The following is a 22,662-nucleotide window of genomic DNA, read 5'->3' as shown; positions in this document are numbered from 1 at the left end:
CCACGGCCTCTCTCCACAGCCTTCTCTCCTAAATCACTTTGGTTCCATAAACATCAAACGCCTATGCTGTTATTGCCTTTGTGCATTTGCACATGCTGTTCCTCCTGCACAGAACACTCTTCTCCAGTGGATCCTAGTCATCGTTCAAGTCTTTCTATACATATTACATCTGCCAGACAGCCTGCTTTACCCCCTAATTTGAAGATGGGGCCTGTTCAGCTAATCGCTGAACATTCTGTACTTGGCCATTTGAGTTTTATTATAACTGTCCTCTGTTATCTGTCTTCATACCCTGTAAAGCTACAAATAATGGGATGTACATCTCTGATGAAATTTAAACCTAGTGCCTAGCCCATAGTAGGTATTCAAAATATTTCAAGTGAATGAATGAACACTTAATTTTAAGAGCTCAGGAACCACTATTTCATTATAAGCCCTTAGCCCTTATTATCTATTCAGATCAGCTTCACTAATACCTCTGGTGCGAAGTAATCTCTTTATTACCTTAGCTTGAAAGGTTCTCTCTACTTGAAAGCACTAACACTGGTTTAAAACTTTCCTGTAATTCAGGTGTCTCACTCACTTAGATCTATAATACTATGGCTGATGCAAAACTACAAAGCTGTTACTGTGCTAGTACAAAAACCTTCACACCATGTAAATTATAATTATTCAAATATATTGTGTGGTTTACACTGGGTATATCTATCACTTTATGAAATTTTTAAAAAACACATTTAATCTTTGAGTTTGTTTTTCTGGTTAGGGTTTGAATGATACTATGTATCTATATAAATACATAGATATCTACAATTATGACTCGGTAGCATACTAGATATGAATGTAGACATGTGTTTATGCATGTGTGTGTGTGCTTGGTCACTTCAGTCATGTCTGGCTCTTTGCGACCCCATGGATTGTAGCCCACCAGGCTCCTCTCCCTGTTGGATTCTCCAGGCAAGAAAACTGGAGTGGGTAGCCTTTCTCTTCTCCAGGGAATCTTCCCAACCCAGGAATTGAACCTGTGTCTCTTATGTCTCCTGTATTGGCAGGCAGGTTCTTTATCACTAGCATCACCTGAGAATGTATATACAGGTTTAATCAAAGAACAACTGTCAAAAACCCCTACGTTAGGCTAGGGAAAGCTTTCCGATTTATCGTGTTTCTTATTCATTGACAAACCCATTTTGATTTACCTAAAAACACCAAACAAAACAAACAAACAAAAAAACCACAAAGTACAACCAAAGTAAGTAAGAAATGGATTGAAAATCTTGCCATAAATATGTTACCAAAAAAAATTTTGCCTTCTCTTGTATTTTTAAATTCATCAGTGAATTCATTTGTCCCCAAGATGAGATCTGAATCTGCACGTATTATGCTGGAACAGCCCATGATTGAACAACCACAATAAATCTATCATTTAAAGTGCTTCCCCAATTTGGCTTAAGGCTGCAGACCAAGAGGGATAGATATGGGGTTTCTGTTGCCAAATGATGGCTGAGACCCACTCCAATTTCACATGAACTTGGAGAAGATTCAACTCTGCAACTTGTTCCATAATTGCTTTGAGCAGCTTTTCCCCTAAGCATCAAGGTTCTGGCTTATCAGTGCTGTCGCTGTCCAAAGAGATAAAAGCAAAATCCAAACCACCAGCCCTGGTGCCATATACTGAGTACTAGTGTTTCCCCAAAATTTTTATGTTAAATCCTAGTCTCCAATGTGGCGGTGTTCAGAGGCAGGGCCTCTAGGAGGGGATTTGGTCATGAGGCTAGAACCTTCATGAATAGGATCAGTGCCCTTATAGACAAGACCTCAGAGAGCTCTCTGGCTCTCTTTCTGCCTTGTCAAGGATATAATGAGAAGGCAGATGTCCTTACCAGAAGTCAACCGTGCTGGCACCCTGATTCTGGGCTCCCATCCTACAGAACTGTGAGAAATAAATTTCCAGTGTTTAAGCCATCCAGTTTATGGTGTTTTGTTGTAAAATCTCAAACTAAGATACCTGTGAAAAACTGCAGCACTATGACCCTTGCCTTAAACATGTTTCCTCTTTTTAACCTCATTTTTATACCTCAAAGTTTCCTTATTCACTGAGGAGATGTTAAAAATACTTCATATGGGAGGTTCAGGACGGAGAAGACATATGCATACCTATGGCTGATTCATGTTGATGTATGGCAGAAAGCAGCACAATATTGTACAGCAATTATCCTCCAGTTCAAAATAATGGCACTTAATTAAAAAAAAAAAAAGAAATACATCATACAAAGTAGAAGGTCAGAAAGCTTAAAGGGGCTTCCCTGGTGGCTCAGATGGTGATGAATCTGCCTGCAATGCAGGAGAGCCAGGTTTGATACAGAGGTCAGAGAAATAACAGTAATAAACATGAGACAGGGTTGGAGTGACCACCACTTTCCCCCCTTTCTTCTTAAATCATAACCTCAATTTCTCAGTGGACATATTCCCATCTAGGAAAGAAATCTGTATTTCCCAATCTCTATGGTAGCTACATTTGGCTAGGGAACTAACTTCTGACCAACTGGGTCAGGGAACTAATTTTCCATAAGAAAAATTGTTGGATGGAACTTCTGGGAAGTTTCTTAAAAGGAAGTAAGTAGAGCCTGATTTCTACCTTCCTCTCTCCTGTCATCAGGGGATGACACAGGGATGACACTGGGAAGAATGTCTTTGAGAGGCGGAAGCCATCCAGCAGCCAGCCTGGTTCATGACGGGAAGCTGGTGGAGCAGCAAGATAAAAAAGGTATGTATCTTTGATGAGTGTGGACTCTGGGTAGCCTTAACTGCCAACCTTCCAAGAGACCAACCAACCAATAAGTAGCCCGACCCACCAACAAAAAACTTCTATGTCTTTCAGCCACTGCTTCTTCCAATGTTTTATTTATAATGTAACCTCATTGGTCTGTATAGTAAAGGCTATAGTTTTTCCAGTAGTCATGCACGGATGTCAGAGTTGGAGCATAAAGAAGGCTGAGCCCCCAAGAATTGAAGTTTTCAAACTGTGCTGCTGGAGAAGACTTTTGAGAATCCCTTGGACAGCAAAGAGATCAAATCAGTCAATCCTAAAGGAAATCAACCCTGAATATTCACTGGAAGGACTGATGCTGAAGCTGAAGCTCTAATACCCTTTGGTTACCTGATGCGAAGAACCATCTGTTTGGAAAAGACCCTGATGCTGGGAAAGATTGAGGGCAGGGGCAGGGGGCGACAGAAGACGAGATGGTTGGATGGCATCACTGACTCAATGGCTGTGAGTTTCAGCAAACTCAGGGAGACAATCAAAGGCAGGAAAGCCTGGTGTGCTGCAGCTCACAGGGTTGCAAAGAGTCAGACATGACTTAGCAACTGAACAATGATAACAACAACCACTACCTCATTCTTATTTATCAGTGTATCTGCAGACAGTGGGTACCATGGTGAATGCTTACTTTATAGCAACTGCATAAGGTAGGAGTTCATGTTTCGGTGTCATATCTTTTTGCCTTTTCATACTCTTCATGGGGTTCTCAAGGCAAGAATACTGAAGTGGTTTGCCATCCCTTCTCCACTGGACTACGTTTTGTCAGAACTCTCCACCATGACCCGTCCATCTTGGGTAGCCCTACATGGCATGGCTTGTAGTTTCATTGAGTTAGACAAGGCTGTGGTTCCAGTTTGATTAGTTTTCTGGGATTGTGGTTTTCATTCTATCTGCCTTCTGAAAGATAAGGGTAAGATGTTTTATGGAAGCTTCCTGATGGGAGAGACTGACTGTGGGGGAAACTGGGTCTTGTTCTGATAGGTGGGGCCACGCTCAGTAAATCTTTAATCTAATTTTCTATTGATGGGCAAGGCTGTGTTCCCTCCCTGTTGTTTGATGTGAGACCAAACTATGGTAGGAGTAATGAAGATAATGGCCACCTCCTTCAAAAGGTCTTGTGCACCCACTGTCGTATTCAGAGCCCCTGACCCTGTAGTAAGCCACGGTCAACCCACACTTCCACTAGAGATTCCCGGAAACTCACAGGCAAGACTGGGTCAGTCTCTTGTGGGGTCATAGCTCCTTTTTTCTGGGTCCTGGTGCACACAAAGTTTTGTCTGTGCCCTCCAAGAGTCTGTCTCCCCAGTCCTGTGTACATTCTGTAATCAAATCCCACTGGCCGCCAAAGTCAAATTCCCTGGGGGAATTCTTAATCCCTTTGCCACATCCCCAGGATGGGAAATCTGTTGTGGGTCCTAGAACTTTCTTAACAGTGTGAGAATTTATTTGGTATAACTGTTCTGCAGTTTGTGGGTCATCTGCTCAGTGCCTCTGTGGTGGGGTTCATGGTGACCTCCTCCAAGAAGGCCTATGCCACAGGCTGTGTGACCCAGGTCTGCAGCACCCAGAGCCCCTGACCCTGGGACAGGCCACTGCTGAACCATGCCTCTGCAGGAGATACTGACACACTCAAAGGCAGGTCTGGCTCAGTCTCTGTGGGGTCTTTGGGTCCTGGTGCACACAAGGTTTTGTTTGAGCCCTCCAAGCGTATCTGGCAGGCATGGGGTTAGATTCTAAACACGATCGTGCCCCTCCTATCGTCTTGTGGGGCTTCTCCTTTGCCCTTGGACATACGGTATTTGTTTTTGATGGTATCCAACATTCTCCTGTTGATGGTTGTTCAGCAGTGAGTTGAAATTTTGGAGTTCTCACAGGAGAAGACGAATGTATGTCCTTCTATTATGCCATCTTGCTCCCAGTATGAAAAGGCAAAAAAAAAATATGACACTGAAAGATGAACTTCCCAGCTGAGTAGGTGCCCAATATGCTACTGGAGAAGAGTGGAGAAATAACTCCAGAAAGAATGAAGAGACAGAGCCAAAGTGAAAACAACACCCAGTTGTGGATGTGACTGGTGATGGAAGCAAAGTGACTGGTGATGGAAATAAAGTCTGATGCTGTAAAGAACGATACTGCATAGGAATCTGGAATGTCAGGTCCATGAATCAAGGCAAATTAGAAGTGGTCAAACAGGATATGGCAAGAGCGAACATCAACATTTTAGGAATCAGTGAACTAAAATGGACTGGGATGGGGGAATATAATTCAGATGACCATTTTATCTACTACTGTGGGCAAGAATCTCTTAGAAGAAATGGAGTAGCTTTCATAGTCAACAAAAGAGTCCAAAATGCAGTACTTAGGTACAATCTCAAAAACGACAGAATGATCTCTGTTCATTTCCAAGGCAAACTATTCAATATCACAGTAATCCAAGTCTATGGCCCAACCACTAATGCTCAAGAAGCTGAAGTTGAAACGTTCCATGAACACCTACAAGACATTCTAGTACTAACACTCAAAAAAGAAGTCCTTTTCATCATAGGGGATTGGAATGCAAAAGTAGGAAGACAAGAGATACCAGGAGTAACAGGCAAATTTGGCCTTGGAGTACAGAATGAAGCAGAACCAAGGATAACAGAGTTTTTCCAAGAGAATTCTCTGGTCATAGCAAACACCCTCTTCCAACAACACAACAGATGACTCTACACATGGACATCACTAGATGGTCAATACTGAAATCAGACTGATTATATTCTTTGCAGCCAAAGATGCAGAAGCTCTATACAGTCAGCAAAAACAAGACCAGGAGCCGACTGTGGCTCAGATCATGTCTCCTTATTGCCAAATTCAGACTTAAATTGAAGAAAGTGGGGAAAACCGCTAGACCATTCAGGTATGACCTAAATCAAATCCCTTATGATTATACAGTGGAAGTGAGAAATAGATTCAAGGGATTAGATCTGATAGAGTGCCTGAGGAACCATGGAAGAGGTTCGTGACATTGTACAGGAGGCAGTGATCAAGACCATCCTCAAGAAAAAGAAATGCACAAAGGCAAAATGGTTGTCTGAGGAGGCCTTACAAATAGCTGAGAAAATAACAGAAGCTAAGGCAAAGGAGAAAAGGAAAGATATGCCCACCTGAATGTGAGTTTCAAAGAATAACAAGGAGAGATAAGAAAGCTTTCCTCAGTGATCAATGCAAAGAAATAGAGGCAAACAATAGAATGGGAAAGACTAGAGATCTCTTCAAGAAAATTAGAGATACCAAGGAGACATTTCATGCAAAGATGGGCACAGTAAAGGACAGAAACGGTATGGACCTAACAGAAGCAGAAGATATTAAGAAGAGGTGGCAAGAATACACAGAAGAACTGTACAAAAAAGATCTTCATGACCCAGATAACCATGATGGCGTGATCACTCACCTAGAGCCAGATATCTTGGAATGGGAAGTCAAGTGGGCCTTAGCAAATCATCACTACGAACAAAGCTAGTGGAGGTGATGAAATTCCAGCTGAGCTATTTCAAATACTAAAAGATGATGCTGTGAAAGTGCTGTACTCGATATGCCAGCAGATTTGGAAAACTCAGCCATGGACACAGGCCTGGAAACGGTCAGTTCTCATTCCAACCTCAAAGAAAGGCAATGACAAAAAAGTTTCAAACTACTGCATAGTTGCACTCATCTCACACACTAGCAAAGTAATACTCAAAATTCTCCAAGCCAGGCTTCAACAGTACATGAACTGAGAACTTCAAGATGTTTAAGCTGGATTCAGAAAAGGCAGAGGAACCAGAGATCAAATTGCCAACATCCATTGGAGCAGCGAAAAAGCAAGAAAGCTCCAGAAAAACATCTTACTTCTGCTTTATTAACTACGCCAAAGCCTTTGTGTGGATCGCAACAAACTGTGGAAAATTTTTTAAGAGACGGGAATACCAGATCACCTTACCTTCCTCCTCAGAAATCTGTATGTAGGTCAAGAAGCAACAGTTAGAACCAGACATGGAACAAGAGACCGCTTCCATATCATGAAAGGAGTGCGGCGAGGCTGTGTACTGTCACCCTGCTTATTTAACTTATATGCAGAGTACATCACGCGAGATCCGGGCTGGATGAAGCACAGGCTGGAATCAAGACTGCCGGGAGAAATATCAATAACCTCAGATATGGAGATGACACCATGCTTATGGCAGAAAGCAAAGAAGAACTAGAGAGTCTCTTGATGAAAGTGAAAGAGGAGAGTGAAAAAGTTGGCTTAAAACTCAACATTCAAAAAACTAAGATCATAGCATCTAGTCTCATCACTTCATGGCAAATAGATGGGAAACAATGGAAACACTGGGCTCCCAAATCACTGCAGATGCTAACTGCCAGCATGAAATTAAAAGACACTTGCTCCTTGGAAGTAAAGCTATGACCAACCTTGACAGTATTTTAAAAATCAGAGACATTACTTTGCTGACAAAGATCCATCTAGTCAAAGCTATGTTTTTTCCAGTAGTCATGTATGTATGTGAAAGCTGGACCATAAAGAAGGCTGAGAGCCAAATAATGCTTTTGTACTGTGGTGTTGGAGAAGACTCTTGAGAATCCCTTGGACTGCAAGGAGATCCAAACAATCCATCCTAAAGGAAATCAGTCCTGAATATTCTTTGGAAGGACTGATGCTGAAGCTGAAACTCCAATACTTCGGCCACCTGATGGAAAGAACTGACTGATTGGAAAAGACCCTGATGCTGGGAAAGATTAAAGGTAGGAGAAGAAGGGGATGACAGAGGATAAGATGGTTGGATGGCATCATTGACTCGATGGACATGAGTTTGAACAGCCTCTGGGAGTTGGTGATGAACAAGGAAGCCTGGCATACTGCAGTCAGTGGGGTCGTGAAGAGTTGGACACGACTGAGTAACTGAACTGAAGGTAGGAATTATTATCTCTCTCTTATGGATGAGGATATTGATGTTTATAGGTGCTAGAGAAGTGACCTAATGACACCAATGTAGCAAGTGGCCAAGTCAGAAATACCAGGTGAGATTCTAGACCTTAATTTTTTTTTGTGCATCATCCCATCATTGTGTAAAATGAAAGTCGCTTAGTCTCCAACACCTGGGGCCCCATGGACTATACAGTCCATTGAATTCTGCAGCCCAGAATACTGGAGTGGGTACCTGTTCCCTTCTCCAGGGGATCTTCCCAACCCAGGGATCAAACCCAGGTCTCCTGCACTGAAGGCGAATTATTTACCAGTTGAGCCACAAGGGAAGCCCACCATTCTCTAAAGTGGGAGTAAATCTCTCCCGTGTGCCTTCAGCTAAACCTGCTAATCGTTTGTCCTCTTTTAAAGTTAAAATTAAAACCTCTGCCTACTATAGGCACAACTGTGAGGACAAGTGTGTTTATTATTGTGCAAAGCATTTAAGTCCTTGGAACATAATTACTATTTAATTTATGTATGCAATTAAAAGTCTTTAAAATGTTTTCAACAACAAAAATGTCACCATTTATACAGAAAGGTTTAACTTGCAGCATTGTAAAAATTAAATAGTTTGTATCTCGACTTGTTTAAACTGGCTTGGACAACTAAATTCGAAATCACTAATTACTTTCTGTTCCAGAAATCTATTCTGTACTGCCTAGCACTTAGTTAGATTGTGTTTTGTAACCGCTCAGTTCACAATTTAGCCTTGTCATCCTGCTGTTGCTGCCTGAGGCATACAGTATCATGTAGTCTCCCACAAAGTATCATAAGAATAGCAGATTGTGTTATCCCAACCAACTCACAAAAATAACTTTGGGACTACAATCTAAAAGCAGTTCAACCTGACTGGCTGGCTGCAGTAAGCCTTAGCAGTTTTGGAAAAGTCAATTTGCATTTCTTAGTTTAAGAAATCGTTTCCTTGTTTCCCCCATCTCCAAAAAGAATAATTTGGACCCCATGATTTCAAAGGCTGAGATCACCTCTCAGATTCTGTGTTCTCTCTACAAAATGTTGCCCTGAAAATGCTTCATGGTTATGCCCTAGCTATGGAATTCACTCTGGCTGTGTGACTTTAGGCACATTACATAATTCCTCTAAGCTTCAGTTTTTTCATTAGTGAAATGGAGATAATAATATGACGTAAACAGCACAGAGCTGCAGAAATATTTGCAGGAAATAATATGTGTGGCGCTCTGTATCAGTTTCCTTTTTCTCCAATTACAAATTACTATAAACTTGGTGGCTGAAAACAACACAAACGCATCACGTGACAGTTCTGGGGGTCAGAAGTTCAGTATGGGTCACAACGGGCTAAAATCAAGGTGTTGCTGGTGTTGTGCTACTTTTTGTTTGTCGTCGCTGTCGTTCAATCGATAAGTCATGTCAGACTCTTGCGACCCCATGGACTGTAGCCCACCAGGCTCCTCTGTCCGTGGGATTTTCGAAGGCAAGAATACTGAAGTGGGTTGCCCTTTCCTCCTCCAGGGGATCTCTGCCCCCAGCCCCCGCCACCCCCCAGGGATGGAATGAATGTCTTCTGCATTGAGAGGTGGAATCTTTACCACTGAGCCACTTGGGAAGCCCTGTGTTACTCTGGAAGGTTCTGAAATCATTTTCTGCTCCTTCACATTGTTGGAAGAATTCACTTCATTGAAGTTGTGGGACTGAGATCCCTATTTCCTTGCTGACTGTCAACTGAGGATTTTCCCATTTGATAGAGGGATCTGGAATTCCTTTCTTCATCGGCCCCCTCCCACTATCTTCAAAGTCAGCAGTCCCGATTAGGGTCTCCCTCATGCTGGAAATCTCTTCTGCCCTTTCCTTCATTATCATACATTTCTTTCAGACACTTCTGCTGTCTGCTTCTCCTTTCAAGTGCCCATCCAGAGGATCCAAGATAATCTCCCCATTTTAAGATCAAGTTGTTGGCAACCTTAATTGCACCTTTACTTTCATTATCTTTTGTCATACAACGTAATATAATCAGATTCTCCAGAAGAAGGACATGGACACGTTTGCGGCCATCATTCCACTTATCAGAAGCTTTCAGCACAATGTTCCAAGAGGTGTCAGTACTCAGTCAATAATAACGATACCCAGTACTTATGTTTACTCTCTGCCAGGTTCCTTCCTACCTAAGTGCTGTATAGATATTTATGGGATTTACCCACATACAATCAATCCTGGGCGTTCATTGGAAGGACTGATGTTGAAGCTGAAACTCCAATACTTTGGCCACCTCATGCGAAGAGTTGACTCATTGGAAAAGACCCTAATGCTGGGAAAGATTGGGGGCAGGAGGAGAAGGGGACGGCAGAGGATGAGATGGTTGGATGGCATCACTGACTCGATGGACATGGGTTTGGGTAAGCTCTGGGAGTTGGTGATGGACAGGGAGGCCTGGCGTGCTGCGATTCATGGGGTCGCAAAGAGTCGGACAAGACTGAGTGACTGAACTGAACTGAACTGACCCACATACCAACCCTCATAATGTGAAGTATGTGCCAATATCACCCTATTAATTAACAAATGAGGACTCAAAACACACAAAGAGTAAGTCCCTTCCTTGAGCTGGTAAAAGAATACAGATTGGAACCCGACAGTCTTGCTCCAAAATCTGTGCTTTTAACTAAGCCCTATTCTGCTTCTTCATTTTAAATGTTATCACAGAAGTCAGGGAATCAAGAGAGCCTTTGCTTAAACTAATACCCATAAAATTACTTCAATACAGGGCAACAGGATTGAGATTCATCTGGCATATGCTGGCATCTTGTATTTCCCTTGCCCTGAGAGGTTGGGCCACCAGGAGCTGAGAGGGCCTGGGTCCAGGGCAAGCATTCCTTTGTCATTCCAGTTTTGAGTCTTACCAGTCAAGTGGGAAAGAAACTCATTTCTAAAATACTCTATGTTGAAAGAGGTGAGGTAGATCTGTTTTTAGATTTCAAAACCTGATTAGTATCATCTCGAGAGTATTACAAACAAAAATACTGCTGCTGTGGTTCCTGAACACCTCACATTTTATTGAAATGCTACTGCATTTCATTTCATATTGAAAGTCTACTTCAGCATTACTATGGAAAGCAAGAAGGTGGTAAATCACCACCTTTATGGGCAACAGAATACCTTTCATTTTCCTGAACGATCACCTCTCCTTTCTTCCAGGAGGAGAGTGCCCTGGGGGAAGCTCTGGGTTTACAATCCAAGTTGACCTCACTGCCCACCTGCACCTGAATCAACTTTTTCATTGGAGTCTTTGAAAAATCTGGAGCAGAAGCTGAAAAGGAGGAAAGAATGTGAATTTGATATTTCATTTCATTTCTTTAAATTCCCATAAATTTCAAAGGTTGACTTTATAATGATTTTTTTTAAAGGTTCTTGACACATGAGATATTACTACTTGATTTATTTGACTGATGAGGGACCACTTACAAGATGCTTTCAATGTTCAAAAGCTAATTCCTACTATTGTGTTTTCCGGCAAGTTCTAATTCTTGAGACAGTTACTTTATATGAAAATTTTAAGTTTACCATGAACTTTTAAAATAGCTCAGTCACGAATTTAATAACACTAAAAACATTTATCATAGAACGTTCTTGGAAGTTCCATGAAGACAACAGGGTCAGTCTCTCTCGTGACTTCAAAGACACAACTTGTAGCACAGTGCCTGACAGTCAGTAGGTGCTCAGCAATGTTTATTGTATAAAGGCTGAGTGCTGAACACTTATTCTCTTGTATAAACATTATCAAGATCTACTATAAACATTATTAAGATATATCATAAAATTTTCATGTGGTTAGCTTTAACTTCAAAGTTGGAGAAGTATAACATGCATTATTACACTATGTTACAATATTCCATTAAATACTATAATACGTAGAAAATACGTATAATAATGCATGGAATATTGCTAATAATGCATGGAATGCTGATCTTGAAACAATACCTTAACATTCAAGAGACAAAATAATGTATCATTTGAAGGAAAGTATATGTTAATCAGAAAATCATCTTCCTTTTACTGAAAATGCGGAAAAAAGTTAAGAACTCAGTGCATTTCTATAAATATCTAATCTACTTCTCTACAGCATATCCCAGTGAATACAATCTATTTTTTAATAACTGGATATCATACAATGAATTATATGATACATATATGTGATTGCAGATAAAGAAAACATGTTATCTTAGAGGTTGCTGGCCTTAAAAATTAAGATTCTAAGAGAATAATTTTTACTAAAACAAACCAAAAATATCTTTATATATCAGTATAATCTCTTTTCAAACACAGGTCATATTTTTTCATACAAAAACCCCATGCAACACTAGGCAGAGATTCATTTGGTTTAAGATGACTAAACTATGGTTTATAAGATTAATTAAGAGAACAGCAAGCTTCAACATCAGATATATGCACATTTCGCCTCCTTTCTGTTGTAATACCATATGTCTCTGTCATGGATAACACCAGCCAGATTTTCAGGTGATGATCTACTGTTCCCAAGCTTTAGTCTTCTTGGTACAGATGATGTGTTTCTAACTTCCAGGCACCAAGAGACACCTGTTTTCCTTAAACCAGTGTTTTTCCATGAAACACATAACATTTTGGCTATCTTGGGCACTGAAGGACATTGAGCAGTCTCTCTGGCATCTGTCTGTAAGATGCCAGGAGCATATGCAGGCTCCATCCTTTGCTACCATACCCTTACACTGTGGCAGCCAAAAATGTCTCCAGACATTTCCCACTATTTCCAGGGTGCAAAACCATCCCCAGCAGGGAAGCACTGACTTAGATCAACAGGACTGTGACTTGCACTTAAGTAATTAAGAAAGCTATCCCTCTTTCACTAGATTGACTCTGATAATGAAAATTGAATGTGCTGGAGATCATCATATGAGGCCTGAGAGTGGTGATGATGCTAGAACCCTGAGTCGAATCAAACTGGAATCCAAATTCTCTATTTTAATTACAATGAACAATAAATTTCCCTACTCCCCTTCTCTTTCCCTCCTTCCCACATTCTTCCTTGCTCTCTTCCCTCCTCCTCCCCTCCTCCCCTTCCTTTTTTCCTCCTCTCTTTCTTTCTTATCTATACATATTATGTTATGCTCTGACAATTTTGGTTGGACTTGAAGTCATTTGCACCTTACAATGTCTTTTCTGGACAATGGGCCTAAACATAACATTTCCTTTCTTTTCTTATACCTGAAGTACAAGAGAAACATAATTCGTAATTTCATGTAGTTGAGCCTCGGTTAGTTAAAGCTTTGGTGTGCCCAAAGCTTGAAGCTTCCATCAGAGTTATTAAAGACAAAGACAACAACTCCTTTTGGATCAATAAACTATTGATTTGAATTTTGATATTTACTTTTATGGACCAGCAACTGAGAACACCAGAGTCACTTATTCTCCTAAAAGGTACTACTTAGTTCATACTATTGGTGCTGGATAAGGATGTTTTAGCTCAACACTCTCTCCCTATTTTTCTCTACTTCAAACTTTGGGTTTAATTGTGGCCATAATTGCTGCTTTTCCTTAAAAATTATTAAAGTGTATGCCTCGATTAAAAACTCTGCATGATTCTGCTGCGATACTGAAAATGTTATTAGACGTAGGAATCTCATATGAAAGGTAAATATTTCTGCTTCTGGCAAAAATGGAGGATTTAAGAAAAATAAATTAAGATGAGAAAGTTGGTCTTACCCATGACCTTGAGCTCAGCACTAGAATAGACGAGACCATGTTTGTTCTCTGCTATGCACTGGAACATTCCAGAATCGGTCACATTTAGGTTTGATATTGTAAGGGCACCATTTTCTATCTGTATTCTCTCCTAGACAATAATAAAAATGCTTTGCATATAAATGTATATACCATTGTAGATGAAAAATGATAACCACTGAATATGATTTCAATCATGCAAAAGTATCATTAATTTCCCTCATGGTATTAGGCAATCTGACCTGAAATTTAAATGATTCCCTTATGTGAAATGGTGATGGTGACTTAACATAACAGCTAGACATTAAAAATGCTAATAAACATACTACAGTCAAAAAATATATATCAGTAAAATAAATAACAAAGCATAAATGGAAAATATTGCAACTATTTCATTTTTCCCTATGGATAAAGTTGCAGACTTTAAGAAATGTACCAGACTTTCCACCCCATGAACTGGAAAGGTTTTCACCAGTTTTTAAAATCATGCAAATTGAAGACATAATAAATTCCGTGTATTAAAAACGGTGCTGGGAAACACGTATCTATTTAAGGTTTGTAGGTATTATGAATGGTTATGTGGAGAAATCTGAAGGAACATAAGTGACTTAGTACAACAATGTTTAAAAAGAGCAAAAATTACATGGCTTGAGAAGTGATTAAGAAAATACTCATGTAACAAGGTAATGATATAATTGATACATTTATTCTCCAGAGGCCATCCATGTTATCAAACAGGAAAAATGGAAATTACATTCTACATATGATTAAAATAAAGCCTTCTCTAATTTTCAAAATGAAAAAAAAAAATAGTGTAGTGAACAACAAAGTTTGAACTATGGTCCACTTATTTGCATACTTTTTCATTGAAATTGTAAATACTAGAGGACCTCACAGTCCCTGGTTGGTTGCATCCATGGATCAGGGACACAGAGAACTGACTATAAATTATACAAGAGCTAACACTTGCACGTTCATAGGTTGACTTTATATCATAAACTAAATTCATAAAATAATCTTTCTCCAATGAAATTCAATACTGAAAATATTTCCTCCTTGGAAGACTGGGTACTTGATTTTATCCTTTTTTCCCTTGCACTGCTTCTTAGATGAATGTGATAAAAAACTCTTCAGATGAATGTGTGCAAACTCACCAGTTTACTCTGGCAGTTGGTACCAGAAAAGGCATTTATACAAAGTGGGAAAAAGGCGTATTAACCAGGCACATTATCTTACCTCAAGCACAAGGGCTTCTCCATTTTTCAACCATCGGTAGGAGGGTTTGGGCTTACCACTAGCCCGACATTCCCAGTAAAGACTGTCCTCCACTGCTAATTCTACATCTTGTATGAGTTGAACCCAATGAGGCTTTGCTGCAATGAAAAAAAAAAAAAAATTAAACCACTCCACAATTAAAAACAAATACTTTACCCACATAAATATAAGTGGATATGACTACGGGCAATAATAGATTAATGTAAGCTAATGTAATGTAAGTGGCTAAAATTGTATTTAATTCACTCAGTCAGTCAGTTCAGTCACTCAGTCGTGTCTGACTCTTTGCAACCCCATGAATCGCAGCAGGCCAGGCCTCCCTGTCCATCACCAACTCCCAGATTTTACCCAAACTCACGTCCATAGAGTTGGTGATGCCATCCAGCCATCTCATCCTCTGTCGCCCCCTTCTCCTCCCGCCCCCAATCCTTCCCAGCATCAGGGTCTTTTCCAATGAGTCAACTCTTCACATGAAGTGGCAAAGTATTGGAGTTTCAGCTTCAACATCAGTCCTTCCAATTACTAGGTATTTACTAAGTGGGTATGTGAAACATTTCTAGATTTGAGAATGGATGTTACAACCTGCCCTTTCCTAAGTCAAATTCATTATGCTTTCTCTGTTTTCAAAATTCTGGGCACTGTATTACATTTTTCAGATATCAGCAGAAAAATGCAGGTACACAAACTATATAGATTTTCTTGTCCAAGTACATTTTTGAATTATGAGATCACAACTGATGACAATTTAATATGTGAATGACAGCAGATACCAGTCTTTATTATGCACTAAAAATCAGCATCAATAGAAGAGAAACTTGTACAGCACAAGGAAAAAAATATTTCCTTCAAGTTAGAAATAACTCTTAATTAAATACAAACCAGTGAACATCTTATGAACCTCTGTGCAAATTAAAATGAAAGCAGGGAAAGATGGATAAATTTGTTCAATTTGAATCAAATGATTTTTTATGAAAAAGAAGTAACTCATGCAACCTTAAATTATGTATGCAAATCAGGTACATCAAGTGGATTTATCATTTTTACTTACATTTTAGAAGACACTTGGGAAATCTTTTTACATATGAAAGCAACATACCACTCACAATGAAAGTCACTCAACATTCAAAGTATATTCGGCCAAATCTCAGTCTGTGTTTTAGATCTGAGACTAGGAGGTGAGATGTCTTCCCGGTTTCACATTGCATTATACATGTGATGTGTACTTCGGGGTTCACATTTGTATCCTCCATATGAAGAAAGATTTTATCTATTTTAATTTAATTTCAGCTATGGGAAGATTTGTCTTTCTGTTTATAGCTCATAAAATTGCCTTTTTTATAAATGAAACTGAAACTATAGCTATTCAGCTTTTAGAGAAAATGTACCCATTGAAGTTTTACCTTATTTTGTCTTTTTATAAAATATAAATGGCTTGCCTAATCTGAAGTATAATTCAGTCCCAAATCACTCCTGTCTACTCTATATTGAAACACACTGTCTTCTTTCAGGAATTAATCAGCCTAGGCAGGATGAGACTACAACAGACTCACATATGATCCCTTGACTGAGGCTCAAGTTTCTAGCAAAAATTTCCACTGGCTTCTTGTACTACTGTTCTCCAAATGGAAAGATAATTTGTTGGACTAAGCGAATCCTAAGATTGCAATTGCCATATAATGTGATTTATCCCCTTATTCCATCATATGAGATTCAAATATTCTACTGGATTATTTTTTACATGAAATATCAGAGCAGATAATCAGAGAACTGCAAGGCATTTATTCAATACAGACTTCAGACAGAATTTTAAAGTAACTTTCATGAAACTCTCTAACTGATCTCTGATTTCTTTTTTTTAATTGAGTTTTTTTTTTCATTTTATTTTTTGGCTGCACTGCACTGCATATGGCATCTTAGTTTTCTGATGAGGGACCAAACCTGTGACCCCTTCAATGAAAGTGCAGATTCCTAACCACTGGACTGCCAGAGAGCTCCCTCTAATTTATTTCTTAGGTACATATAAAAATGGACTAAAGCAACCATCTGCCTCATTTACTAAGTATAGCGGATGATGTTTGTTGTCTATTGTGTATCCATTTTCTCTCTTCTTTATTCCTAAGATGCCCTAATTTTTTATTGAATTATCGTCTCTTCTACAAAATCCATGGAAACCTGATCATATTCTGTGTTCCAGAAAAAGCTCGTAAGTTGTTTAAGCCAATTTGCCTTGTTAGCGATTGGTTTAGGAATGAACACGCAGCCAGTGAGATCTGCGAAGTGAACTGCAAGATGTTTTAGAGAAAGGAAGCATGGACAAGAACTAATGTGCTGGTCACTGCTGGTAGCCATTCTATGACTATTAGAGAAATCAACATGCAGAGAAAGGGAAAAGGTAAGGGCAGAAAGAAATGTCACAGAGAAACTGAGCAAGGGCCTGATTGTAAGGCACTTAAATGTCAACTTAGCTTTGAATGACTTGTTTGTGGTCGACTTAGAGCCATATAACCACATGGCTTAGGTGTCCCCAACACATATCCATATCATCCCATCAACATGTAGAACATGGCATCTGGGAAACTGCAACTTGATGCTGTGTATTTTAATCAAATCTCGTAATGAGAAGGAAGAATTACAACACAGAATGGCTCATGCTATCAATCCATACCTCCATTTTGTTCCTGGCAGATCCTATAAACTTACAATAAAACAAGTGTCAATCTAATCAGATGTAATACACTTGCAAACTTCACATTCTTTTGAAGAGGGTTTACTTGTCTTTATACTTGTCTTTGCAAAATTTTTCCTCTCTGCAACATTTATGTACACTATACAAGTTTGCATTGCAAATTATTTCAATTTTCAGTTTTTAAAATAAATAGAATATATTATCTTTTTCTGTTCACAAAAGTGATCAATTCTCATTCATTTTACAATATTTTTAATGGTTAAACTGCAAAAATACATTCACTGAGTTTACATCTTCACATATTTTATACTACATTTTATAAAATGATTTATTTCTATGTTCTAAATCATACTTTCATAGAAATACTTAATATATGGATTAAAGATCTAAATGTAAGACCAGAAACTATAAAACTCCTAGAGGAAAACATAGGAAAAACACTCTCCGACAAAAACCACAGCAGGATCCTCTATGACCCACCTCCCAGAATATTGGAAATAAAAGCAAAAATAAACAAATGGGACCTAATTAAAATTAAAAGCTTCTGCACAACAAAGGAAACTATAAGCTAGGTGAAAAGACAGCCTTCAGAATGGGAGAAAATAATAGCAAATGAAGCAACGGACAAAGAATTAATCTCAAAAATATACAAGGAGCTCATGCAGCTCAATTCCAGAAAAATAAACGACCCAATCAAAAAGTGGGCCAAAGAACTAAACAGACATTTCTCCAAAGAAGACATACAGATGGCTAACAAACACATGAAAAGATGCTCAACATCACTCATTATCAGAGAAATGCAAATCAAACCCACAATGAGGTACCATTTCATGCCAGTCAGAATGGCTGCTATCCAAAAGTCTACAAGCAATAAATGCTGGAGAGGCTGTGGAGAAAAGGGAACCCTCTTACACTGTTGGTGGGAATGCAAACTAGTGCAGCCACTATGGAGAACAGTGTGGAGATTCCTTAAAAAACTGGGAATAGAACTGCCATATGACCCAGCAATCCCACTGCTGGGCATACACACTGAGGAAACCAGAATTGAAAGAGATACGTGTACCCTAATGTTCATCACAGCACTGTTTATAATAGCCAGGACATGGAAGCAACCTAGATGCCCATCAGCAGACGAATGGATAAGGAAGCCGTGGTACATATACACAATGGAATATTACTCAGCCATCAGAAAGAATACATTCCAATCAGTTCTAATGAGGTGGATGAAACTGGAGCCTATTATACAGAGTGAAGTAAGCCAGAAAGAAAAATACCAATACAGTATACTAACACATATATATGGAATTTAGAAAGTTGGTAAAGATAATCCTGTATGAGAGACAGCAAAAGAGACACAGATGTATAGAACAGTCTTTTGGACTCTATGGGAGAGGACGAGAGTGGGATGATATGGGAGAATGGCACTGAAGCATGTAAATTATCATATGTGAAATGAATCACCAGTCCAAGTTCGATGCATGATACAAGGTGCTTGGGTCTGGTGCACCAGGATGACCCAGAGGGATGGGATGGGGAGGGAAGTGGGAGTGGGGTTCTGGAAGCAGAACACATGTACACCCATGGTGGATTCATGTCAATGTATGGCAAAACTAATACAATATTGTAAAGTAAAAAAAAAAAAAGAAAGAAAGAAATATTTCGCAAAAAAATACTTAATATTATTTTTTAATAAAAGTGATTTGAAAACAATTTTGGGCAAAAAAGATAATCTAATTTTCCTAAGACCCTGATGCTGGGAAAGATTGAAGGCAGGAGGAGAAGGGGACGAAAGAGGACGAGATAGTTGGATGGCATCACCCACTCAAGGGGCATGAGTGTGAGTAAACTCCGGGAGTTGGTGATGGACAGGGAGGCCTGGCATGCTGTAGTCCATGGGGTGGCAAAGAGTCGGACACGACTGAGCAATTGAACTGAACTGAATTTTCCTAAAAATAGTCTCTAAACAAAGGTAACTGTATTAACCTTTCTTACCCAAATATAACAGTACATAAAATGAATGTGACTACAAATTAAAGGCAGCAAACATGGTATATTTTTACTATTGTAAAGCATAGAATAACACTGAAGAGGTCAAGCGAGACTGAGTTTATGTGGTTGGACTAATGCAGCAATTACAAGTTTTCCCAGTAGACAGTTTCTTTCTGCTTTGTAAAGATCACAGAGAAAGATATAAAATCCCATTTTCTAGAGGTAATAGCAGAGAGAAAGGAGATATCTCCTTGATTCAGTTAAGTAAGTAAATTGCTATTCTTAACCCCCCCAAAAAAGTGAATATTTCATTGTCATATGAATCAGTTTAAAACGCAATATGAATATGTCTCCAACTTCATTGCAAAATTTTCTTTCTTTTTAATTCCTTTTATGATAAATATTTATCCTCACTTAACAAAGTATAGAACAGAACAAGCTGGACATTGGGATTCTGCTAAAATATCCTACCCAGCCTCCAATCCCAATACCAATAATTTATAAAGAGAGCAAAAGGTAAAAATCCAATATGCCGAAAGTGAAGGCTTACCATAGTAAGTGAGACGCCCCCTGGCGACATTTTTCCCTCGTGAATTCTCAGCAATGCATTCATAGGAACCTGAATCTTCCTGCTGGAAGTTGGGAATTTCAAGCACACCACTGAACTTCCTTAATTTAATTTTACTGGGAAAAGGCAGTCCATCACTTCTTCTCCAATTAATCTGAGGTACAGGACTGTGAAGAAATTTATCAAGTTAATCTCTATTTTCAGCAGATGTCTGGAAGCCTTTTAGGCTTGACAAAATAAAACTTTTGTTAGGACAGAATAAAAATGGCACAGATTTTTCAAATGCAGAAACACTCAGCTGTCAATTACATAAACCTGCAATGCAAAGATTTATCTCTTTAACTTGATATTTTAATAAAATAAACTGTGCATTTTCTCGAGTGAATTCATAATTTAGAGAAAATGCATATCCACAGTATTATAATACAACAAATGAACAAGCAAAAGAAAAATAACACCAATTTAGTTTATGAAATCAGGCAGGCACAGTCATTTACTGCAAATTGCCTTTAAAATTTCAAACTAAATTATATAATGTGAATTTCCCATCTATTTTATTTTTCCTTTACTTCTAAATGAAAGAAATTTTTAGAAAATAAGGAAAAGAGGAGTCTGTCAAAAGCTATCTTGATCTCTCACAGCAACCAAATGTTTCCACATATCGGAGTAAATGTTATAAAACTTACTTTCCAAGGGCAAAACATTCCAATTTCACAGTTGAACCCTTAGCTGCTGGAAGAGTTTCTGGAAACTGAACTTCTATTTTCGGCTCATATTCACCCATCACACCTGTAAACGCACAATACAAAGTTAATGGTTTCAATGTTTCCTTCGGAATTCTCTCATTTTTCTTAAATATATTTTTTTGCTCTATTTTGAAGTAATTCTTCCTAATGATTTAAATTATTGACTTGCCATCTGGTAGGTACTTTTAGAAGCAGTGTTACCTTGGACCAAATATGTAATATTATTAAACATGTGGAAACTTTGGATTCCATGATTTATAAGTTACAGCTTACAGAGGAGTTTCAAGAAAACAACTAGATCTTTTTTACATTATATAAAATGGGAGGCTTTTTTATTCTGTATTCAATTTGGAAATTCTAGTCAAACTTAAATCTACGATACATTATGACTTCTTAAGTTATCCTAAAGAGGAAAAATTATGGGAGGAAATTTACTTAATGGTACCCTGGTAGCACAGACACCAACCTTAAACTTATTAAATAGCTCCCTGAAGACAAGAAATGGTAACGTAATAAACAAGAAAGGTCAAGTTCAATTACACCTGACTGGAAAGAAGTACTTAGATACTCTGTGTTCATGGCACTGTGTTGTATCAGATATTGTTTTGTGTAAGTGGGACAGTTACCCAGGCTTATAAATATGCTTTGCAGTTCATGGGCTCCCTTGAAACAGTCACTGAGGGGCTAAAGAAACATATATTTTCCTTTTTCCCCTCCAGTTTTAGTGAGTTATGACTGACAAATAAAAACTGCATAGTGTCATTTCTTAGGGTGTACAATGTGATGAGTTCATACATGTATACATTGTGAAATAATTGCATCAGTCAAGTTAACATATTTAACACCTCACATAGTTACTATTTTCAATTTTTAAAAATAATTTTTTTTTCTCTAGTGAGAACACTTAAGATCTACTCTCTAAGCCAATTTCAAGTACACAACACAGGATCACTATAATCACTATGCTGGTAGGGGTAGGGGAAATGAGGTGATGTTGGTCAGAGTGTACCAACTTTCAATTGTAAGATGAATAAGTTCTAGGGATCTAATGTACAAATTTTTTCCTTTAATTTTATTTATAGATGTTTTCTAACCTGTAACAAAATATTTAGAACTTTAATAATCTCAGGCTGGCAAAAGTTAAGAAAGGCGACGTCATGAGAATACAAGGCAACACCCAGGCCTGAAGGGTTCATATTTGGTTTAAAGGCATAGTGCCACCATCTTGAAATTCTTTAAAAATTTTTAACAAGAAATTCCTCATTTTCACTTAGTACTGGTCCCTGCAAATCAGGAAGCCAGTTCTGAGTAAGAATTACATTACAGGGACTTATGGTTGATGGAATCATTTTAGCCACTGTACTCATAAACATTTTTTTTTTTCTGAAAAAAAAAATAATTCTGCAGGATATACTTTTCACTTCTCCTAATTTGTTTTGTCTTGTATTCACAACAGCATTTCCACTTAGAATTGCCCCTTGAAATATTCCCTACCGTCAGAACGAAGCACCAAAGGAGTTGGGGAACCCAGCACTCTGGCACTTGTCACTGTACTAGTCACCACACACGTATAATTGCCCACGTCAGATGGTTCCACTTTGGCTATGTAGAGGTGGCCTGTCTCTTGAGAGACAAATCTCCGACTATCTTCTTCGACAAATGATGGATATTCATTGAAGATCCAAGCATATGACAGTTCTAGTAAAATTTTCAGAGAAAAGAAATTCCATCATGAAGGAAAACTTTCTACAATATATTAAAAATATCTGAAATCACCTTTACTGCAAAGCAACACTTAGTGTTTTTTGCAGGTCATGGAGAGAAACAATTATGTGACACAATGCTGTGTTCATTCTGCATTCTACAGAG

The 22,662-nt window shown here is 38.7% G+C and overlaps 1 protein-coding gene across 5 annotated transcripts in view; it reads right to left on the bottom strand.

Annotated features, from left to right (window-relative positions):
* Positions 1-22,662, bottom strand: part of CNTN3 (contactin 3) — a 380,656-nt gene that overhangs the window by 104,460 nt on the left and 253,534 nt on the right. For all 5 annotated transcript variants that reach the window (XM_081528272.1, XM_081528273.1, XM_081528271.1 and 2 more), the window contains 6 exons: positions 22,288-22,491; positions 20,734-20,836; positions 20,030-20,214; positions 14,766-14,902; positions 13,512-13,641; positions 10,932-11,082 (listed from right to left, as the gene is read on the bottom strand). In XM_081528272.1, the coding sequence (XP_081384398.1) occupies positions 10,932-11,082; positions 13,512-13,641; positions 14,766-14,902; positions 20,030-20,214; positions 20,734-20,836; positions 22,288-22,491 (910 nt within the window). The remainder of the gene's footprint in view (positions 1-10,931; positions 11,083-13,511; positions 13,642-14,765; positions 14,903-20,029; positions 20,215-20,733; positions 20,837-22,287; positions 22,492-22,662) is intronic.

This window comes from Giraffa tippelskirchi, chromosome 9, assembly GCF_054371585.1.
Source record: "Giraffa tippelskirchi isolate mGirTip1 chromosome 9, T2T-mGirTip1v1.2.pri, whole genome shotgun sequence".
Taxonomy (NCBI): domain Eukaryota; kingdom Metazoa; phylum Chordata; class Mammalia; order Artiodactyla; family Giraffidae; genus Giraffa; species Giraffa tippelskirchi.
The sequence above is the reverse complement of the archived record's forward strand: the minus strand, read 5'-3'. Positions and strand labels throughout refer to the sequence as shown.